This window comes from Erythrolamprus reginae, chromosome 3 (genome assembly GCF_031021105.1).
Source record: "Erythrolamprus reginae isolate rEryReg1 chromosome 3, rEryReg1.hap1, whole genome shotgun sequence".
Classification (NCBI taxonomy): domain Eukaryota; kingdom Metazoa; phylum Chordata; class Lepidosauria; order Squamata; family Dipsadidae; genus Erythrolamprus; species Erythrolamprus reginae.
Genome location: NC_091952.1, coordinates 45,472,155 through 45,489,707, shown reverse-complemented (window position 1 = coordinate 45,489,707; position 17,553 = coordinate 45,472,155). Strand labels below are relative to the sequence as shown.

Below are 17,553 nucleotides of genomic sequence, written 5' to 3'. Positions count from 1 at the left end.
GCCACACCCTTCCCTCCCCCCTGCGGTAAGCCTAATTGTGGGCTTAATCCTGCTGGCTGAAGGGAGATCTACCACTTTTGCTCGTGTTTGTTGCCTTTTTCCCTCCCCAAGGGAGGGGGTGGAATTGTGAGGCTTAATCCTGCTGGCTGTAGGGAGATCTACCGCTTTTACTCGTGTCTGTTGCCTTTTTCCCTCCCCAAGGGAGGGGGTGGAATTGTGAGGCTTAATCCTGCTGGCTGTAGGGAGATCTACCGCTTTTACTCGTGTCTGTTGCCTTTTTCCCTCCCCAAGGGAGGGGGGGGAGTTGTGAGGCAATGCTTCGGAGGTGTTTGGTATTCCTTTCTTCCCCCCATTGTCGTTGTTACTTTCTATAGTGGTACATGTCTGCTCTTGCAATTTTTTTACCCATGTCCTCGTCCTAGGTCTACACTGTTCTAATCCCCCCTTGTCCTCTATGTTAGACTTAGATTGTGCCCCTCCACCTCTACCTCCGTATTGCTCCAGTATGTTCCCTTGTTTCTCGTGGGGGGTTATCCCACCCTCATTCGGCTGGTTTCTATGTCTGGCCTGGGGAATTCTGCTGGGGGCTGTGTCCAATCTTAATGACCCATCTCCTTTAAGTCGTTGTTGGTGCCTTAAAGCCTGGTATGCCGATGGCATATCGATGTGTCTATTTAAAGAGTTTTCATTCGAGAACCAGGCTTCTTTTAGGAGGCGACCTCCCTTGGTTTCATCCCGTGCCAGAATCTCAGTTCCCTGGAAATCGAAGCCACGGCCTTGCTCCTCCATGTGTATCCAAATCTGGGAGCGCTGTTCCTGATGCCGGACCGCTAATTTGTGTTCGTGTACACGAGTTCTCAACCTTTTAGCTGTTTCACCCACATAGTGGTGTGTACAATTACTGCAGTTTATACGGTAAATTACCGAGGAAGACTCCTCCTTCACTAGGGTTTCCTTCGGGCGCATTACTGATTTTCTCAAAGTTTGATCAGGCCTATGCGCTACTTTGACCCCGTGGGGTGCCAGTATGCGTGCAGCTGTTTCGGATACCCCTTGTATGTACGGGAGTACCCTCCACGCTGATGTTTCGTTTGTGCTTTCAGTAGGCTGCCGGAGTCTAGGTGTAACGCACCGTTGGATAAAATCCCTCGAGTAACCATGACGTATACAAGTTTGGTAAAGATACGCTCGTTCTTTTTGTTTGGCTGCCCGTGTACTACAATGGGTATTTATCCTGTTGAATAATGTCCGTATGCAGCTGACTTTATGTGCGTTGGGGTGGTTGCTTTCGTTGTGTAACATGCTGTCCGTGCTGGTGGTCTTGCGGTACACCTCCGTGTCGATGCTTCCATCCGGGTTCCGGTTGATCTGTACATCTAGAAAGGCCAGTTTGCCATTGGCCTCCTCCTCCGCCGTAAACTGAATATCCGGATATATGGAATTAAGAATTCTCATGAACTTGATTTTATCCCGTTGTTTGATGATGGTAAACGTGTCATCGACAGAAGGCAACAGACACGAGTAAAAGCGGTAGATCTCCCTACAGCCAGCAGGATTAAGCCTCACAATTCCACCCCCTCCCTTGGGGAGGGAAAAAGGCAACAAACACGAGCAAAAGTGGTAGATCTCCCTTCAGCCAGCAGGATTAAGCCCACAATTAGGCTTACCGCAGGGGGAGGGAAGGGTGTGGCCCCGTGACGCGGGCAATGAGCAGACTGAGTAATGCTTTATAAAGATGTTTGTCTCCCACGGCATTTTTAAAAACTCTGACGAAGTTAGCAGCACGCTAACGAAAGCTAAGTGGTTTTATTAAAGTCTCTATGTTCCGGTGATCGAGATTGGCTTTTGGACGCTCTAACGAATAAGGTTGCTAGTCTTTTTATTGGTACTTTTTTATTGGTATTTTTTTAAAAAATCAGGCTTAGATATTTGAGCTAAAGATCATGTATGTATTTGTGAACACTTTGCTTATATTGTATTTTGCTATTGTCTGTTGTTTCATGTCCCTAGAGAGTAGCCTCTTAAAAGCATTCCACTCGGAATGCAGAATTTTGAAAGTGCGCTTTCAGTATGTCTCTTCAAAGTGCCACACTACAGTCTGCTGGCAGGGCTGTTATAAACTATACTACCTATTTGTGTTGTTTTCTGTTGCTAACAGTAACCCGAATCTTTTACTTTATCAAACATACCAGATGGCTTTTGAAGCCCTTTCTTTGTATGTCTGGCACAAAGTTTCTGTTGGGATATGCAGGTCATCACTTGTTTCACCATAGTTATTAGATCACTCTCCACAAATTGCTCAATTTATTTCCTTTTTTGGAAAGCTGTTTTAAGAATGTGTTTTGTAAATGCACACATACACAGAGACAGCCTATATATAACTTATAGTGAAGTTGTAGTTACACCTAAATGACTTAACATAATAGACTTTTTTCTGTCTCTTGAATTGCTGTTCCACGCTTGATCATATGGCCTTAATTGAATTCCAGCATCATGTTACTAGATAAAAGATTTATTTGTTCATTGATTTATTCAGTTTCTATAGCTGCCCATCTCAATCCAATTTACTCTGGGCAACAAACAATATCACAGTAATTAAAACCATAAAAGCACCAAAACAGTTACAAATATATATTCAGAAAGCAGAATCACTGTTATGCGTTGCAATCTCCAAAAATATAAATGTTTCATTAAAAGGATTCTTCTTACTCAAAATCTGACAGTTTATTTTTCAAATGCAATGTGTTTTGATTGAAATGTTGAAAGTGGCACGAAATGAATGAAAAAGATGACAAAATAGATAGTGAGTGATTTTTCCATATGTTGAAGTCAGAAGCTAAATGGCAATCAGAATAACAGTAGGAAGGGATCTTGGAGGTCTTCTGATTCAACCTCCTGATCAAGCAGGAAATCCTATACCAGTGATGGCGAACCTATGGCACGGGTGCCACAGGTGGCAGCGGAGCCATATCTGCTGACATACAAGCTGTTGCCCTAGCTCAGCACCAACATGCATGTGTGCGCTGATCAGCTGATTTTTGGCTCGCACAGAGGCTCTGGGAGGGCATTTTTGGCCTCCAGGGGGGGAGATGGGGGAGGATATTTTTACCCTCCCCTGGCTCCAGGGAAGCTTTTGGAGCCTGGGGAGGGTGAAGCACAAGCCTACTGGGCCCACCAGAAGTTGGGAAACGGGCTGTTTCTGGCCTCCAGAGGGCTTCCAGGTGGTGGGGGAAGCTGTTTCGCACACGCTCTTTTGGCACCCAAGGCAAAAAAGGTTCGCCATCATTGCCCTATATCATTTCAAACGAATGGTTGTCCAATCTCTTCTTAAAAACAGGTACTCCTATGTTGGAGTACCCACAACTTCTGGAGGCAAGTCATTACACTAATTAATTGCGGAATGGGACATCTTGCTACAGCCAACTCACCATGGCCAATTTGCCATACCCAACTTATCATTGGACAACTCACCACTGGACAACTTGCTGTGGGACAATTTAACAATTCTATTTAATTATTTAAAATAAATAAAAATATTTTATTTTTTGCTATTTATGTTTCATTTTGCCACCCCTTTTGCATCCTTTGATTGATTGATTGATTGATTGATTGATTGATTGATTGATTGATTGGATTTGTATGCTGCCCCTCGGGGCGGCTAACAACAGTAATAAAAACAGCATATAATAATCCAATATTAAAACAGTTAAAAACCTTTATTATAAAACCAAACATATATTAATGATTCTATTGCTCTATTATTTCTTTGATATTAGTGTAACTCTCGTCCCTCAATGTTGTCCTGCAGTGAGTTGGCTGTGGCAGGTTGTCCCACATTGAACTGGCCTTAGCAAGTTGGCTATGGTGAGTGGGCCTTGGTGAATTGTCATAGACCCAATTAATTGTTCTAACTGTCAGGAAATTATCTCCTTAGTTCTAAGTTGCTTTCCTACTTGATTAGTTTCCATCCATCGTTTCTTGTCCTGTCTTCCAGGGCTTTGGAGAATAGGTTGACTTCCTCTTCTTTCTGGAAGTCCCTCAGATATTGGAACAATGCTGTCCTATTACCCCAATCCTTCTTTTCATTAAACTAGACATACCCAATTCCTGCAGCTGTTCTTTGTATGTTTTAGCTTCAAGTGCCATAAATATCTTTGTTGCTCTTACCTGTACTTTTTCTAGAGTGCAGTATTCTTGAAAGGGGCAAAAGATGACTAAAATAATATTTCAATAATATAGTGGTGACGGTAATGATGAAAACAAAATTGAACCACATACCAGAAACCATATTTTTGGAGTATAAGATGCACCCTTTTCCTCCCTAAAAGAGGCTGAAAATTTGGGTGCGTCTTATACTCTGAATGTAGCTTTTCCTTTAAGCTTTTTTTTCAGCCCTAACTAGGTGCTTACAATCTTCTCAGCTCTTTCCTTGCAGGCTCTTTCATTGTTACTCTCTGCAAAGAATGTTTTTCAATACCTAAGTCTGTGCAGGCTTTTTTCATTGTTCTACATGCTCCAAATATGTTTCTTTCCAGCCCTAATTAGGTGCTAACAATGTTCCCAGCTTTTAGCGGCTTGCAAGCTCTTTCATTGTTACTCTCTGCGAAGAATGTTACTCTCTGCAAAGAATGTCTTTGCAGGGTTTTTTTCATTGCTCTACTTACTCCAAATATGTTTCTTTCCAGCCCTAACCAGGTGCTAACAATGTTTCCAGCTCTTACAGCTTGCAAGCTCTTTCATTGTTACTCTCTCCGAATATGGTTTTTTAAAAGCCCTAACCAGGGGATAAAATAATGTGCTGAAACTGACCAGACTAAGGACTCTAGCCAGATGAATACTGTACCTAGTAGGCATATTTCTCTCTCCCCAGAAGCTAAGGTGCGTCTTATACTCTGGTGCGTCTTATACTCTGAAAAATATGGAAGCTAAAACAAAGTCATATTGGACATTAATAGGAGAATGAAACTGAAAGAACCTTATAAATATAATTCCTAACCTCTGACAAATATGCATTAAGTTAATATAAAAATCCCTCAACCCTTAGTGTCAACTGTAACTGAAGAAGAGGTAATTTGATGATAAAGTGTGCATTAATAACAAAAGCTGCTGAAATATCCAGAAAAATCAGTAGAACCAATTTTTTCTCTGCCTGTTTCTAGTCATAGATCATGTACCAGAACAACTGAAGTCATTTCTGTTCTGAACTGAAACATAAATCCTGACTGGGATTGATCTGAAAAATCCTTGGAACTGAGCTATCAATATTTATTTAGTGAAAAAGAATAAATTTGTTATTTAATTTTAGTGATTAATCATGCCTCAGGAGTGTTCTAATTATAGCTTTTAAACCTGGAGGGATGATTCTCTCTCTTGAGGAAAGTGCTATGCAGATCTCACTAGCAGGGCAAATTCTCAACATGCTTTCCCTGATCATACAGGTGGTAAGATTTTTCCCTGTCCAAATATATGCTCTATGTCAAGCAGCTCGAACTAATTTTATTGCAGTGATACAATATCGGGTGTGTCTGGGGGTTTATGAATTATTGTATGGTTTAGGTTGCCGCACAGTAAATAAATAGGTACTGTATTTATAGGAGATAAAGTTGAAACTTGTAAAGCAGGGGTCTTGGGATCCACTTTTGCGACTTTCTGACAAGCAAAGTCAATGGGAAAGCCAGATTCATTTAACAACTGGGTGACTCATTTATCAAGCTGCTGTGATTTGCTTAACAATGGAGGCAGGAAAGGTCATAAAATGGGGCAAAACTCACTTAACAAATGTCTCACTTAACAACAGAAATTTTGAGCTCAATTGTGGTCGTAAATCAAGGACTATACCTGTATTTGCCAGAAATTATTTCCCCTGAAAAGTTTCCATAAAGTCCATAATTCTGTCACTGTATTATATAGAATAGAATAGAATTTTATTGGCCAAGTGTGATTGGACACACAAGGAATTTGTCTTGGTGCATATGCTCTCAGCGTACATAAAAGAAAAAAGATACATTTGTCAAGAATCATGTGGTACAACACTTAATGATTGTCATAGGGGTCAAATAAGCAATGAAGAAGCAATATTAATAAAAATCTTAGGATATAAGCAACAAGTTACAGTCATACAGTCAACATGGGAGGAAATGGGTGATAGGAATGATGAGAAAAACTAGTAGAATAGAAGTGCAGATTTAGTAGAAAGTCTGACAGTGTTGAGGGAATTATTTGTTTAGTAGAGTGATGGCGTTCGGAAAAAAACTGTTCTTGTGTCTAGTTGTCTTTGTGTGCAGTGCTCTGTAGCGACGTTTTGAGGGTAGGAGTTGAAACAGTTTGTGTCCAGGATGTGAGGGGTCAGTAAATATTTTCCCCGCCCTCTTTTTGACTCGTGCAGTATACAGGTCCTCAATGGAAGGCAGGTTGGTAGCAGTTGCTTTTTCTGCAGTTCTGATTGTACAAAGTTGTGGTTGTGTATTTTCTCGTTTTGATCTATCATCAAATCGGGTTTAAGAAGCCTCTGATCTTACAATATGATAAATTTTTCTTTCCAGATTAAGTAAATTAATATAATAACATATACAGTGATCCCCCGGTTATTGCGTCCCCGACCATTGCGAACAGGGTAATTTGCGATTTTTGAACCCGGAAGTCAGAACACCATCTGCGCATGCGTGCCCTTTTTTTCTATGGGCACGCATGCGTAGATGGCGCCGGGCAGATCAGCTGCTGGGCGGCTTCCCTAGGTCTTCCCGGCCGCATCAGCAAGGAGTTTCCCCACCGCCCATGCAAACTCCTCGCTGCTGCCGCTTCGCTCGGGCCGCTTCCCAGCTGAGTACTCAGCTGGGAAGCGGCCCGAGCGAACGGCTTGTCCGCAGCCTGCCCGCCCGCGGCTCGCGTGCCCTTCTCCCGCCCACGCCGTTCGCTCGGGCCGCTTCCCAGCTGAGTACTCAGCTGGGAAGCGGCCCGAGCGAACGGCTTGTCCCCAGTCTGCCTGCCCGCGAGCCGCCCTCAAGCCAAGCGCAGACGTTTGCCTTTGGCGCTTGGCTTGAGGGCTCAGTTGGGAAGGCGCGCGGGTGTTTTAAAACGTCACCGCCGACATGGGGGGCTCGCTAGAACCCCCCCAAACCCGGGTTGGGGTTCAGGGGGGTGCTAGCGAGCCCCCCATGTCGGCGGGGACGTTTTAAAACACCCGCGCAGCTTTCCAATGAGTCCCGAAGACAAACGCGGAAGTTTGACGTTTGTCTTCGGGACTCATTGGAAAGCCGTGCGGGTGTTTTAAAACGTCCCCGCCGACATGGGGGGCTCGCTAGCACCCCCCGAACCCCCAACCCGGGTTAGGGGGGGTGCTAGTGAGCCCCCCATGTCGGCGGCGACGTTTTAAAACAGCCGCGCCGCCCCCAATCTTCGGCTCCTCGCTAGCGCTGCGGAAGTAAAAACACCATCTGCACATGCGCAGATGGTGTTTTTACTTCCGCAGCGCTACTTCGCGAAAACCCGCTCGTTGCGGGGGGTCCTGGAACGGAACCCTCGCAACGAGCGGGGGATCACTGTAGTTTATATTTCATTTTGTTAGAATAGTATTCATAATAATGTAAATTATTTGTATGCTGCACCGAGCCTGCGGAGAGGGGTGGCATAAAATCTAAATAATAAATAAATAAATAAATAAAATAAATTATACGAATGTTAATTCAGAAATCTTGAGACAGCATGTTTGCGCCATTGCCAGACAAGATGGTCCTTTACTAGGATTCAGCTTGGTTCTTCTTATGTTTTCGTATTCTTATGGGATCAATACGATATATAATACAGTATTGAATTACTCAAGAACTTTGAAGTATACAGACAGGGCCTGAGGGAATATCTTGACAGCTGTTGTGCCAGGCAAAAAAGAAACAGGGCAGTTCTCCCCACCTTCTCCGCATGGAATGAAAAGGGAAGAAGCACAACTGTCAAGTGCCTGTTGTTCTGTTGTTAAAAGGCTGGAGCGTGTGACCGAAGTCAAAAAAAGATAGCAATCCTATCTGTGGCCTTCGCCGTTCCGTTTCTTAAGATCCATATTCTTATTTCCACATCTGCTGTTTCACAATGACACTTGCCAGTTACCAACCCTTTCCATATTTTATCTATCTTGGGCTCTTAAAACCTCCCCTTGTCTTTTAGGAATCACTGATAATGAAGACTGCCAGAATTTATGGTCCCAATCTTGATGGTCCATGTTTGCGTTTGGTTGTGAGAGCTGCAGCATGAATATAACACAGTAAATAAGGCGTCTTTTTTGATGTTGTTGTTAACTAAATGGGAATTGGACCAGCATAGTCAAGGTTTTTCCCTCTTCTGTTAAATGGGAAATAGTCTTCCCTCAGAAATTTCAGAATGAGATGCAGTTTTATTTATTTATTTATTTATTACTTAGATTTGTATGCCGCCCCTCTCCGAAGACTCGGGGCGGCTCACAACATGTAGAAACAAATCATAAGCAATCAGACAAATTTAAAATATTTAAATATTTAAAACCCCATATGCTAACAGACACACACACAGACATACCATGCATAAATTAAACGTGCCCAGGGGGAGATGTTTCAGTTCCCCCATGCCTGACGGCAAAGGTGGGTTTTAAGGAGTTTACGGAAGGCAGGAAGAGTAGGGGCAGTTCTAATCTCCGGGGGGAGTTGGTTCCAGAGGGCCGGTGCCGCCACAGAGAAGGCTCTTCCCCTGGGGCCCGCCAACCGACATTGTTTAGTTGACGGGACCCGGAGAAGGCCCACTCTGTGGGACCTAATCGGTCGCTGGGATTCGTGCGGCAGGAGGCGGTCTCGGAGATATTCTGGTCCGATGCCATGAAGGGCTTTAAAGGTCATAACCAACACTTTGAATTGTGACCGGAAATTGATCGACAATTGATTGTCTGGGTTTGAGGTCTGAATACAGGGGTACCTCTACTTACAAACTTAATTCGTTCCGTGACCAGGTTCTTAAGTAGAAATGTTTGTAAGAAGAAGCAATTTTTCACATAGGAATCAATGTAAAAGGAAATAATGCATGCGATTGGGGAAACCACAGGGCGGGGGGAGGGCCTGTTTCCTCCCAGGAGATTCCTAGAGAGCCCAGAGGGCCTCAGAGGGTGGGGTAAGCTGTTTTCGCCCTCCCCCAACATTGAACTATGGGTGTGGGCACTTGCACATGCGCAATAGTACACACGCATGCTCTTTCGGGACGCGAGAGAAGAAAGATTTGCCATCACTGCCATAGATTAAATTTGTGCTGGAAGGTCTGCAGTGGTTGACTGGCTGCCATTGAACAAGATTAAATTAGATATTTAGGGCACTTGAAGCTAAAACATACAAAGAACAGCTGCAGGAATTGGGTATGTCTAGTTTAATGAAAAGAAGAATTGGGGTGATATGAAAGCATTGTTCCAATATCTGAGGGACTTCCAGAAAGAAGAGGAAGTCAACCTATTCCCCAAAGCCCTGGAAGACAGGACAAGAAACAATGGATGGAAACTAATCAATCCCCAACATTTCCAGCTCTTCAGAGAAGGGAGAGGGGTAGTTCCGTGTGAGTGGCGGGAAAGTGCATGAGCAGCGGCCACACAAGCATGCCACTCCCACAAATACAGCACACATGCACTGAATTGCCTATTGCTTTTGCAGTTTGGTTCCAAAATACTCACAGCTTGTTAGTCGGTGAGTTTGAAACCCCTGCCCTAAATAGGAGAAGAGCCTTCTCTGTGGCGGCCCCGACCCTCTGGAACCAGCTCCCCCCAGATATCAGAGTTGCCCCCACCCTCCTTGCCTTTCGCAAACTCCTTAAAACCCACCTCTGTCGTCAGGCACGAGGGAATTGAAATTTCACTTCCCCCTAGGCTTATAGAATTTATACATGGTATGCTTGTATGTATGAGTGGTTCTTTAAATTGGGGTTTTTTAGATTATTTTTAATGTTAGATTTGTTTTAATTGTCTTTTCATTGTTGTTAGCCGCCCCGAGTCTTCGGAGAGGGGTGGCATACAAATCTAATAAATAAATAAATAACTCAGGACAACGCTGCCTCATAGAATGAGTCCACTTACCGGTATATCAGCCTCCTAAGGACTTGTGATTTTCAGAAGATGTCTGCTCTGTCTTAGAGACTTCAGTTTGACAATGGCGATAGCCTCCGTCCTCCAGAAAAGCGTTTCTTCTGTTTATTCCAGGCCCTATGCTTAATTTGGCTTTCCCTGCCATTAATTCCACCAGTTCATACACTGGGATGTTTTTATAATGGTTTTATTGAATTTGTAAACTACTTTGTGGGTTTTTCACTGAGGCACAGTATGCAAATACTTTCCATAAATAACCATATATAAATAATGGATATTTATATTGCGTTTTTATTAACAGTTGTGTAGCTATGTGGAGAAATGTGAATTGACTGGTTCTTTGCTTAGAATATTATCTCACAAAAACGGAGAAATAATATAGAAGGTTTAGGGATTACATTTGATCACTTGGAGTGTTTGTCTTCCCTGGCTTAACTGCCTACTTTATATTGCCAGCAGCAAGGTAAATCAGGCACAGTTGGCTAGTTTGAATAGAGTTTTTGTTTGTTCCTTTTTGTGTCTTGCCTTGCAAGCTAAGCTGTGTCTTGTGATACTTTTGTATATCCCTGCTTTTGTTAAAATTTGAGGCGTGTGTGTTGTGGTTAAATCAGTGCTGTTGCTGCTTCTTGTCAATGAATGCTAGCTCTGGTGTCTTTCCAGTTAAGCTGTGTGTACCTTTTGCCTTTGAAAATAAAGAGAAAGCAATTTAAAGAAGAAGGAAAAAACCTTTCATTTTCAATGGCACCTTTTATACAAAGAGACTTTTTTTGTTTGGTGGTAAAGAAGAGATTTCTAGGGAGGGTAGACTAGGAGATTCAAAATGTCTCAAGCTCTTACTAAATTCCAATCTCTTTTTTTGTATTTTATTTTTTTAATGTAGCACTTCACCCAAACCCCTTACCTTCTGAACACCAAAGCCAGAGTGCAGCCCATTTATGTTGTCTTGTGTTATAAAATCTAGCACTGAAATGGAGAGGCTGTGTCTGGATTTTTGATAGATGTGATGGGAAGGTATTTAGTGTTAATATATGATAGTTCAATTTGGTCCTGCAAGTTCATTTAGTGATTTAGAAAATACAGTGATACTTTGTCTTACGAACTTAATTGGTTCTGGGACGAGGTTCGTAAGGTGAAAAGTTTGTAAGATGAAACAATGTTTCTCATAGGAATCAATGGAAAAGTGATTAATGCGTGCAAGCCCAAAATGCACCCCTTTTGCCAGCCAAAGCGCTGCTGGGATTCCCCTGAGGCTCCCCTCCATGGGAAACCCCACCTCTGGACTTCCATGTTTTTGCATGCTGCAGGGGAATCCCAGCATCGCAAAAACGGGCGCTTCGCTAGCAACGGAAGTCCGGAGGTGGGGTTTCCCAGCAAGGGGAGCCTCATCAAAATCGCAGCATCGCAAAAACACCGAAGTCCGGTGGCTGGGGAATTCTGAGAGTTGAAATCCAAATATCTTCATGATGCCAAGGTTGGGAAACACTGGTTTAAAGTATGGTGTTGGGACTCTAGGGGGAATAATCCATCATTTTAAATTGCAGATGGTACTAGAGAAGTCACAGTTACCTAAAAGTAGTGGCTGAGCATTTGGCATATCTGTTTATAAGCACATTTTCCCCGTAGTCAATTAATCAATTACATAAATGAATATTTTGTTATTTTAGAAATCCTAGAAAAGAGCGCTCTATTCAAAAGTTGTAATAATTCAAGGCTTTTGCCATAGAAGCACATATTTGGCTTTATTTAAATTAGCACATCTGCTAAAGATAAAAAGGAAAACTGTTGCTTAAGCATTTTCAAAGAAAGATTTTGAGATTTTAGTGTTTTAAAAAGCCCTTAAGTTCTGGCTCTTTTCCCACATATTTGCCTATCTTGATTGCAATTCAAGTTCAGAAGAAAATAGTTATCTTGCTTTGGAAGTATGAGCTGATTTTGGCAGTTGTTATCAAACACGGCTCTAGAGTCCTTGGGGACCTTTTCTAAGACAATCGTCACAGTAAACTTAGCTATGTTTGTCTGTGGGAATATAACGCAGCCACTATCAAGAATTATTTCTTTGTCTCTCTGTTCTATATTTTTTTTAAAAAAAAAACTTCGCCAATGTGATATAAGGCAAGGAGATATATTACACATTTTCAGCATGCCCCAGACGATATCTTCAACTGTCAGGAAGAGGTTTTTGTAATTTCTTGGTGTACATCCTAGAAAAATAGGTTTGGAACTAAGAAAACATTCAAATCCAACTCCATGCACACTTGAGAATTCTCTACTGATGGTTCTTCAGTTTTGCAGTTACTTTAGTTTGTTAATATTCATTTGCTCTTTGGGTTTTTAAATAAAATTTCTTTGCTGGAACATAGAACCTCAATCAGAAGAGTTCGGTACAAGATACATGCTTGTTTAATCTATGCATGTTGCACAAGGGTTCACCCAGAAACGTTTCACGGAACATTTGAATTGCTTTATTCTGTACAAATAACCGATTTACTGTTCAGAATCCAAAGTAGAGGAAATGTCTTTTGCCAATCAACCAGACATAGTGGTGTCGAAGTCTTGATTGTCTAGTGCTTGGAATATGGGAAAGTAACCTTCAGTTTTCCCATCATTGACTCTTAATGGGATTTGTTTGTTTTTCTTTCAGAGACTCAACTTCCTCCCGGCTTTCCAAGTATAGATATGGGCCCCCAGCTCAAGGTAGTAGAGAAGGCCCGCACAGCTACAATGCTTTGTGCTGCCAGCGGCAATCCTGACCCCGAAATCTCCTGGTACAAAGATTTCCTTCCGGTGGACATAGCTGCTAGCAATGGCAGAATCAAACAGCTTCGTTCAGGTAAAAAGTTTTTCATATCGTGAACTTCTGTTACGTTATGTCTCTCTCCGACTCCATTATTGGATTCTGCTCTCAGGAAAGAAGAACACACATTACTAGCAGCACTACTTAAAATTACAGGTTAAAAAGTGGTGGGGGGAAAGGTTGCTCAGTTCGTCCATGGACGGAGGCAATTAAGAACATCTAGTCAGTTTTGAAATATTTATTGTAATTTCAAAACGTGTTTTGGATTCAGAGACTAAGCTTTGACATTGAAATTTGCAGTTTTAAATTCTGAACAACCATGTCCACTGGCTATAAAATCTTATCCTCAGCACTGAAGATCTTTTTTCAGCTGAAAGACGTTATGAGATTCGGCAAGAATGGGTTGTAAATCACACAGCACCTTAAAACCATGCTATGTATATTATTAAAACTTTAAATATTTTAGTCTGATTGCACCGAAAGGGATTAAACATTTCAAGGATGCGACTATCTCCTCCTGAAGCTCTGTCCACTGGTAATGAAAAGCTTTGCTGCAATTGTAAGTGGAGTTCCTGCCTCAATCAAGGAATCATGTATGCCCATAAACAGTGTGATCAATACCTATATCCTAAAGTACATTCTGCAGCTACAGGTTTATATTTAGCCCCTTGCTGACAGTTGTTAAACTCTGAGATCTTTTCATATAAAACAGTGAGCAATAATTACACTGATATATTTACATTTTATGTAATTTCACAGTGACCTTTACCTTTTTTCTCAAGATGTGTGTGGTGAAAGGAAATAACACCCTCATTAATTTAATTTGAAAGGTGCGACACAGGCAGCATTGTTAAAGAATGCCATTGGATACTTATTTTCCATGCTTTTAAATATATTTCTGTACCTGAAATTGCAAGTGAGTAGGGCAGCACTTGAGCACCTGATAGGCTCTCAGCAACATTCATTTCAGGTAATTCCATTGCTGATAAGCAAGCTTAAGAGGAAAACCTGAGTTTAAAAACAAAGCACGTTTAACATTGCCATCATGTCCTAAATTTGAACTGGTCTTTTTTTTGTTTCTATATTGCAAGCATATTTCCAGAGAATTTCATTTGGTATTCACACACTACTCTAATTTTCTCTTATTTGATTTCCAAAGGAGCTATTAGCAGATTTAAGAGAATTTATTCAACTGTAAGCTTATAGCCTAATAAATACTACATATTCCAAAGAGAGTTTTAGGTCATTGTTTGTAAGGACAGAGAGGAATTCAGATAAGCAAAAATAGTATATCCATGGAGACCATGAATAGATGCTAAATAAAATTTAAGATTTTTTAAAATTTAATTCCAGACAAATGTGTATTAGGTTTCACTCATAAGTCCATCAAAAAAAGAGTTCTAAGTTTGAAGCTTGTAATATAGGCAGCAATATTGTACCTGCTTAGTTTCTGAAGCCTCTCTTCAGCAGAACTCATTAATAGCAACAGGGAAACTTATCCCAGTGGTCTAAGGCTGTTGATGGGCAAAGTTTATTTCTTTATTTACTAGGACACTAGAGTCATTGATAATTGTTAGCAATAACCTGTTTGGGATGTTGGTTTCAAAACACTGGCCAATTGTGGAAGGATTGCTGCTCTTGTATAGTTTTCCATTTCATCTCTTGATCTGCAAGAAAAAATAAATAAAATAGGAAGAGAGATTTTTTTTTAAAAAAAAAAAAAACCTAGCAATTAGTCCAGGAAGACACACACCACACGATAAAAGGAAAACCCAAAAGTTTTTATAAACAGAAAAACAGAAACAGCTCCCTTTTTAAATGTCAAAGGGATTTTCTGGTACACACAAGGCACAGGTTAAATGCAATCCAATTGCTCACCCAATAACTAGGAAATTAAGTCCTATTCTAAAGTCCAGAGAGTCCACACACAATCTTGAACATCACAAAAACCACGATCTTGATGAAACAATGAATCAGATAAACTGCCATGAGGCTAAAACACCAAGCCGCACTTTTATCTGTAGCACTAATTACAGCAGCCCCACCCAACCACAGGTGGCCTCATTTTCTCTTGTAATAATCCTTCAGTTGTTGTCTCCTATGTATCACTCTACGCATGCGTGGATGTGTCATTAATTCTTGTTCAGAATCCAGGGATGATACAGATGATTGATCTCCTCCTGGGCTGTCTGCCACACTCCCCTGTCACTCACACTTCCATGGTCAGAGGAGGCTTCGTCGGCAGATTCCATTGAGAGCAAAACAGGCCTGTGGCATGTGGATGTTTCCCCCACATCCACCTACACATTCCTTGGGGTAGGAGCTGGGCCAGAGCTAACCACAACAACTATACTCAGTTTTTAGTGGACAAAACATTTACCTTACTGTAGAATTTTATTCTGGTCTCACTTTAATTTTATAGATAAAGCATCATGGCCAGCAAGCCCTATTGAAGCTTTGTGGGAGATTGACATTTCCTGTTCTAGAACAAACTTTGCATATACATCTCAGAGAAGAAAAAGTGCAAACCAGCTTTTATCTCAAAATAGTAGATTAAATGCTGTTTGAGAAAAATTGGTCATATTAATACAGGGCAAAAAAAAACCCATCCCAGAAATAGTTTTAAAAGTATACATTAAAAAGGGAGCTCATATAATATATTGCTTCAAAATCTATTTTTGGACAATATCCCATTAGAAATAACTTGATACCAGCTTGGTAGATTCTTTGGAATAGTATTGTTGAGTTAACACAAGAGCTGTATGGAGTTTGAAGGCTATGTATTTAAGTGGCTTCATTCCATAACGGCATAGAAAGAAAATCCTGGCTTATGTCTTGTTCTTGGTAATATTTTTAATAGAGCAGTGGGTACATAATGTGTATCTATGAGTTGCATTCATTTTGCTAGGCAGCAAATTGGACAAGATTTGAATATGAATGCTTTTTTGTCTGCCCCATAAGTCAGAACTGGTGTGATTATTATTGTGTGCAGCACCATTGTACTCTATGCTGTACAAGATGTTTAGCTTTAGATCCACTGTAAATGTGAAATATAATTCCTTGAGCTGCTATGGAGGTGATTAATGCATTAGTTAAACAAATAAATATTGCTAATGTATTAGGGCGTACAATAAATACTAAGCACTTATGAAAATCAGGCCAGAAGTGGAATGTTATTTTGATAGGATCCATTTAATTCAGTGTTATCTACAATAACCCACATCATAGTTCAAACTGGAGCAGGTTCAAAGAAACACTAGCAAGACAATGAAGGGTCAAGGAAGCAAGACCTATAAAGTAATACTTAAAGAACCTGGATATGACTAGCCTGCCAAAAAAGACGATTGAAGGGAAATACAATAGCAATCATCTGATATCTGAAGAATGGTCTCACCGAAGGAATGGAGCTATTCTTCATTACTACAGAGAGAAGCCAATGGATTAAAATAAGTATGTCCAGGCTAGAGGTCAGGAGGAATTCTCTGACTGGATACAAGCTATCAACCAGGATGCTACCAAGGTTTTGAGTTCTTCACTTGAAACAGAGACCATTAGTCAGAGAGTTTTTAGTAGATCCTGTATTGAGCAAAGGACTAGACGCAATTTCTGGGCCATTGCCTACTAGTGAGCCTTGGCCCGTTTGGAACCGGACCACACAAGTGGGTGACCACATACACAGCTTCACTAATGCAAGCAGCGGTGTTGTGGTCTGTCAGTGGCCTGCAGAGCTGGCAGCAGAATCCGACAGTGAGGAGGCTGGAGAGGAACATGGGCCAAGCCTGAAGTGTGGAGGACGCCGTGTGTGGAGCCAGACATGGTGCCCGGGCCATCTGGGAAATTCCAAAGGTTGACATCAGGAAGGCAGAAGAACTGGGGGAGGGGGCTGTTTCCAAATGCACTCATGCACAGAGCTGCCAGAAGGCAAAACAGTTACAGAAGAAAAGGTCTATGCGGGAGTAAGGCTTGGAGATGATTGGCCCCTCCCATAGGACATAAAAGAGAAGCAACTGGAGGTAGTCGTTGCAGGAAGCAACTTGGTTCAGTTCTGGTCAGTGTAACTCAGCAACTCCATTTGACTCTGTGCTCATTTTGGCTTTGCAAAGCTACTTGCCAATTAGGTCTTTGGCAGCGTGTCAAGTGAGATAAAGGTTGGTGCTTATCAGCCTTCTTCCGAAGGACTGTGTCAGACTTCTATCAAGCTAATTAACATTGTTTGGGATTTATTACAGCTGGGAATGAACATAATTCACAGCCATTGAAATAAAAAGAGCTTTTTTTGGGAGACAGCATTTGTGTTTTATGATTTATCAGGAAGCCTAGGTCAGAGCAAGTGGGCATTCACCTGCAAAGCTCCATTTGTACAAGTGGTGGGCCGGCGCATTCACATACACACCTACCACTCACATAGAACCATCTTCTCTTTCTCTCTCTCTCTCTCTCTCTCTCTCTCTCTCTCTCTCTCTCTCTCTCTCTCTCTCTCTGTCTCTCTGTCTCTCTCTCTCTGTCTCTCTCTCTGTCTCTCTCTCTCTCTGTCTCTGTCTCACACACACACACACACACACACACGGCCACCCTGCAGCAAAGGCTGGGGACAGCTGTAGACAACTTCTAAAATATCTTTCAACTCTATGGTTCTGTGCTTTCTAAGAAAATGTCTGGGTTTTTCCTTTGGTGGCTCGTG

At 41.7% G+C, this 17,553-nt stretch overlaps 1 protein-coding gene across 6 annotated transcripts in view; it reads left to right on the top strand.

Annotated features, from left to right (window-relative positions):
- PTPRF (protein tyrosine phosphatase receptor type F) overlaps nt 1–17,553 on the top strand; it is a 630,248-nt gene that overhangs the window by 456,554 nt on the left and 156,141 nt on the right. For all 6 annotated transcript variants that reach the window (XM_070745049.1, XM_070745054.1, XM_070745053.1 and 3 more), the window contains one exon: nt 12,720–12,908. In XM_070745049.1, coding sequence (XP_070601150.1) covers nt 12,720–12,908 — 189 coding nt within the window. The remainder of the gene's footprint in view (nt 1–12,719; nt 12,909–17,553) is intronic.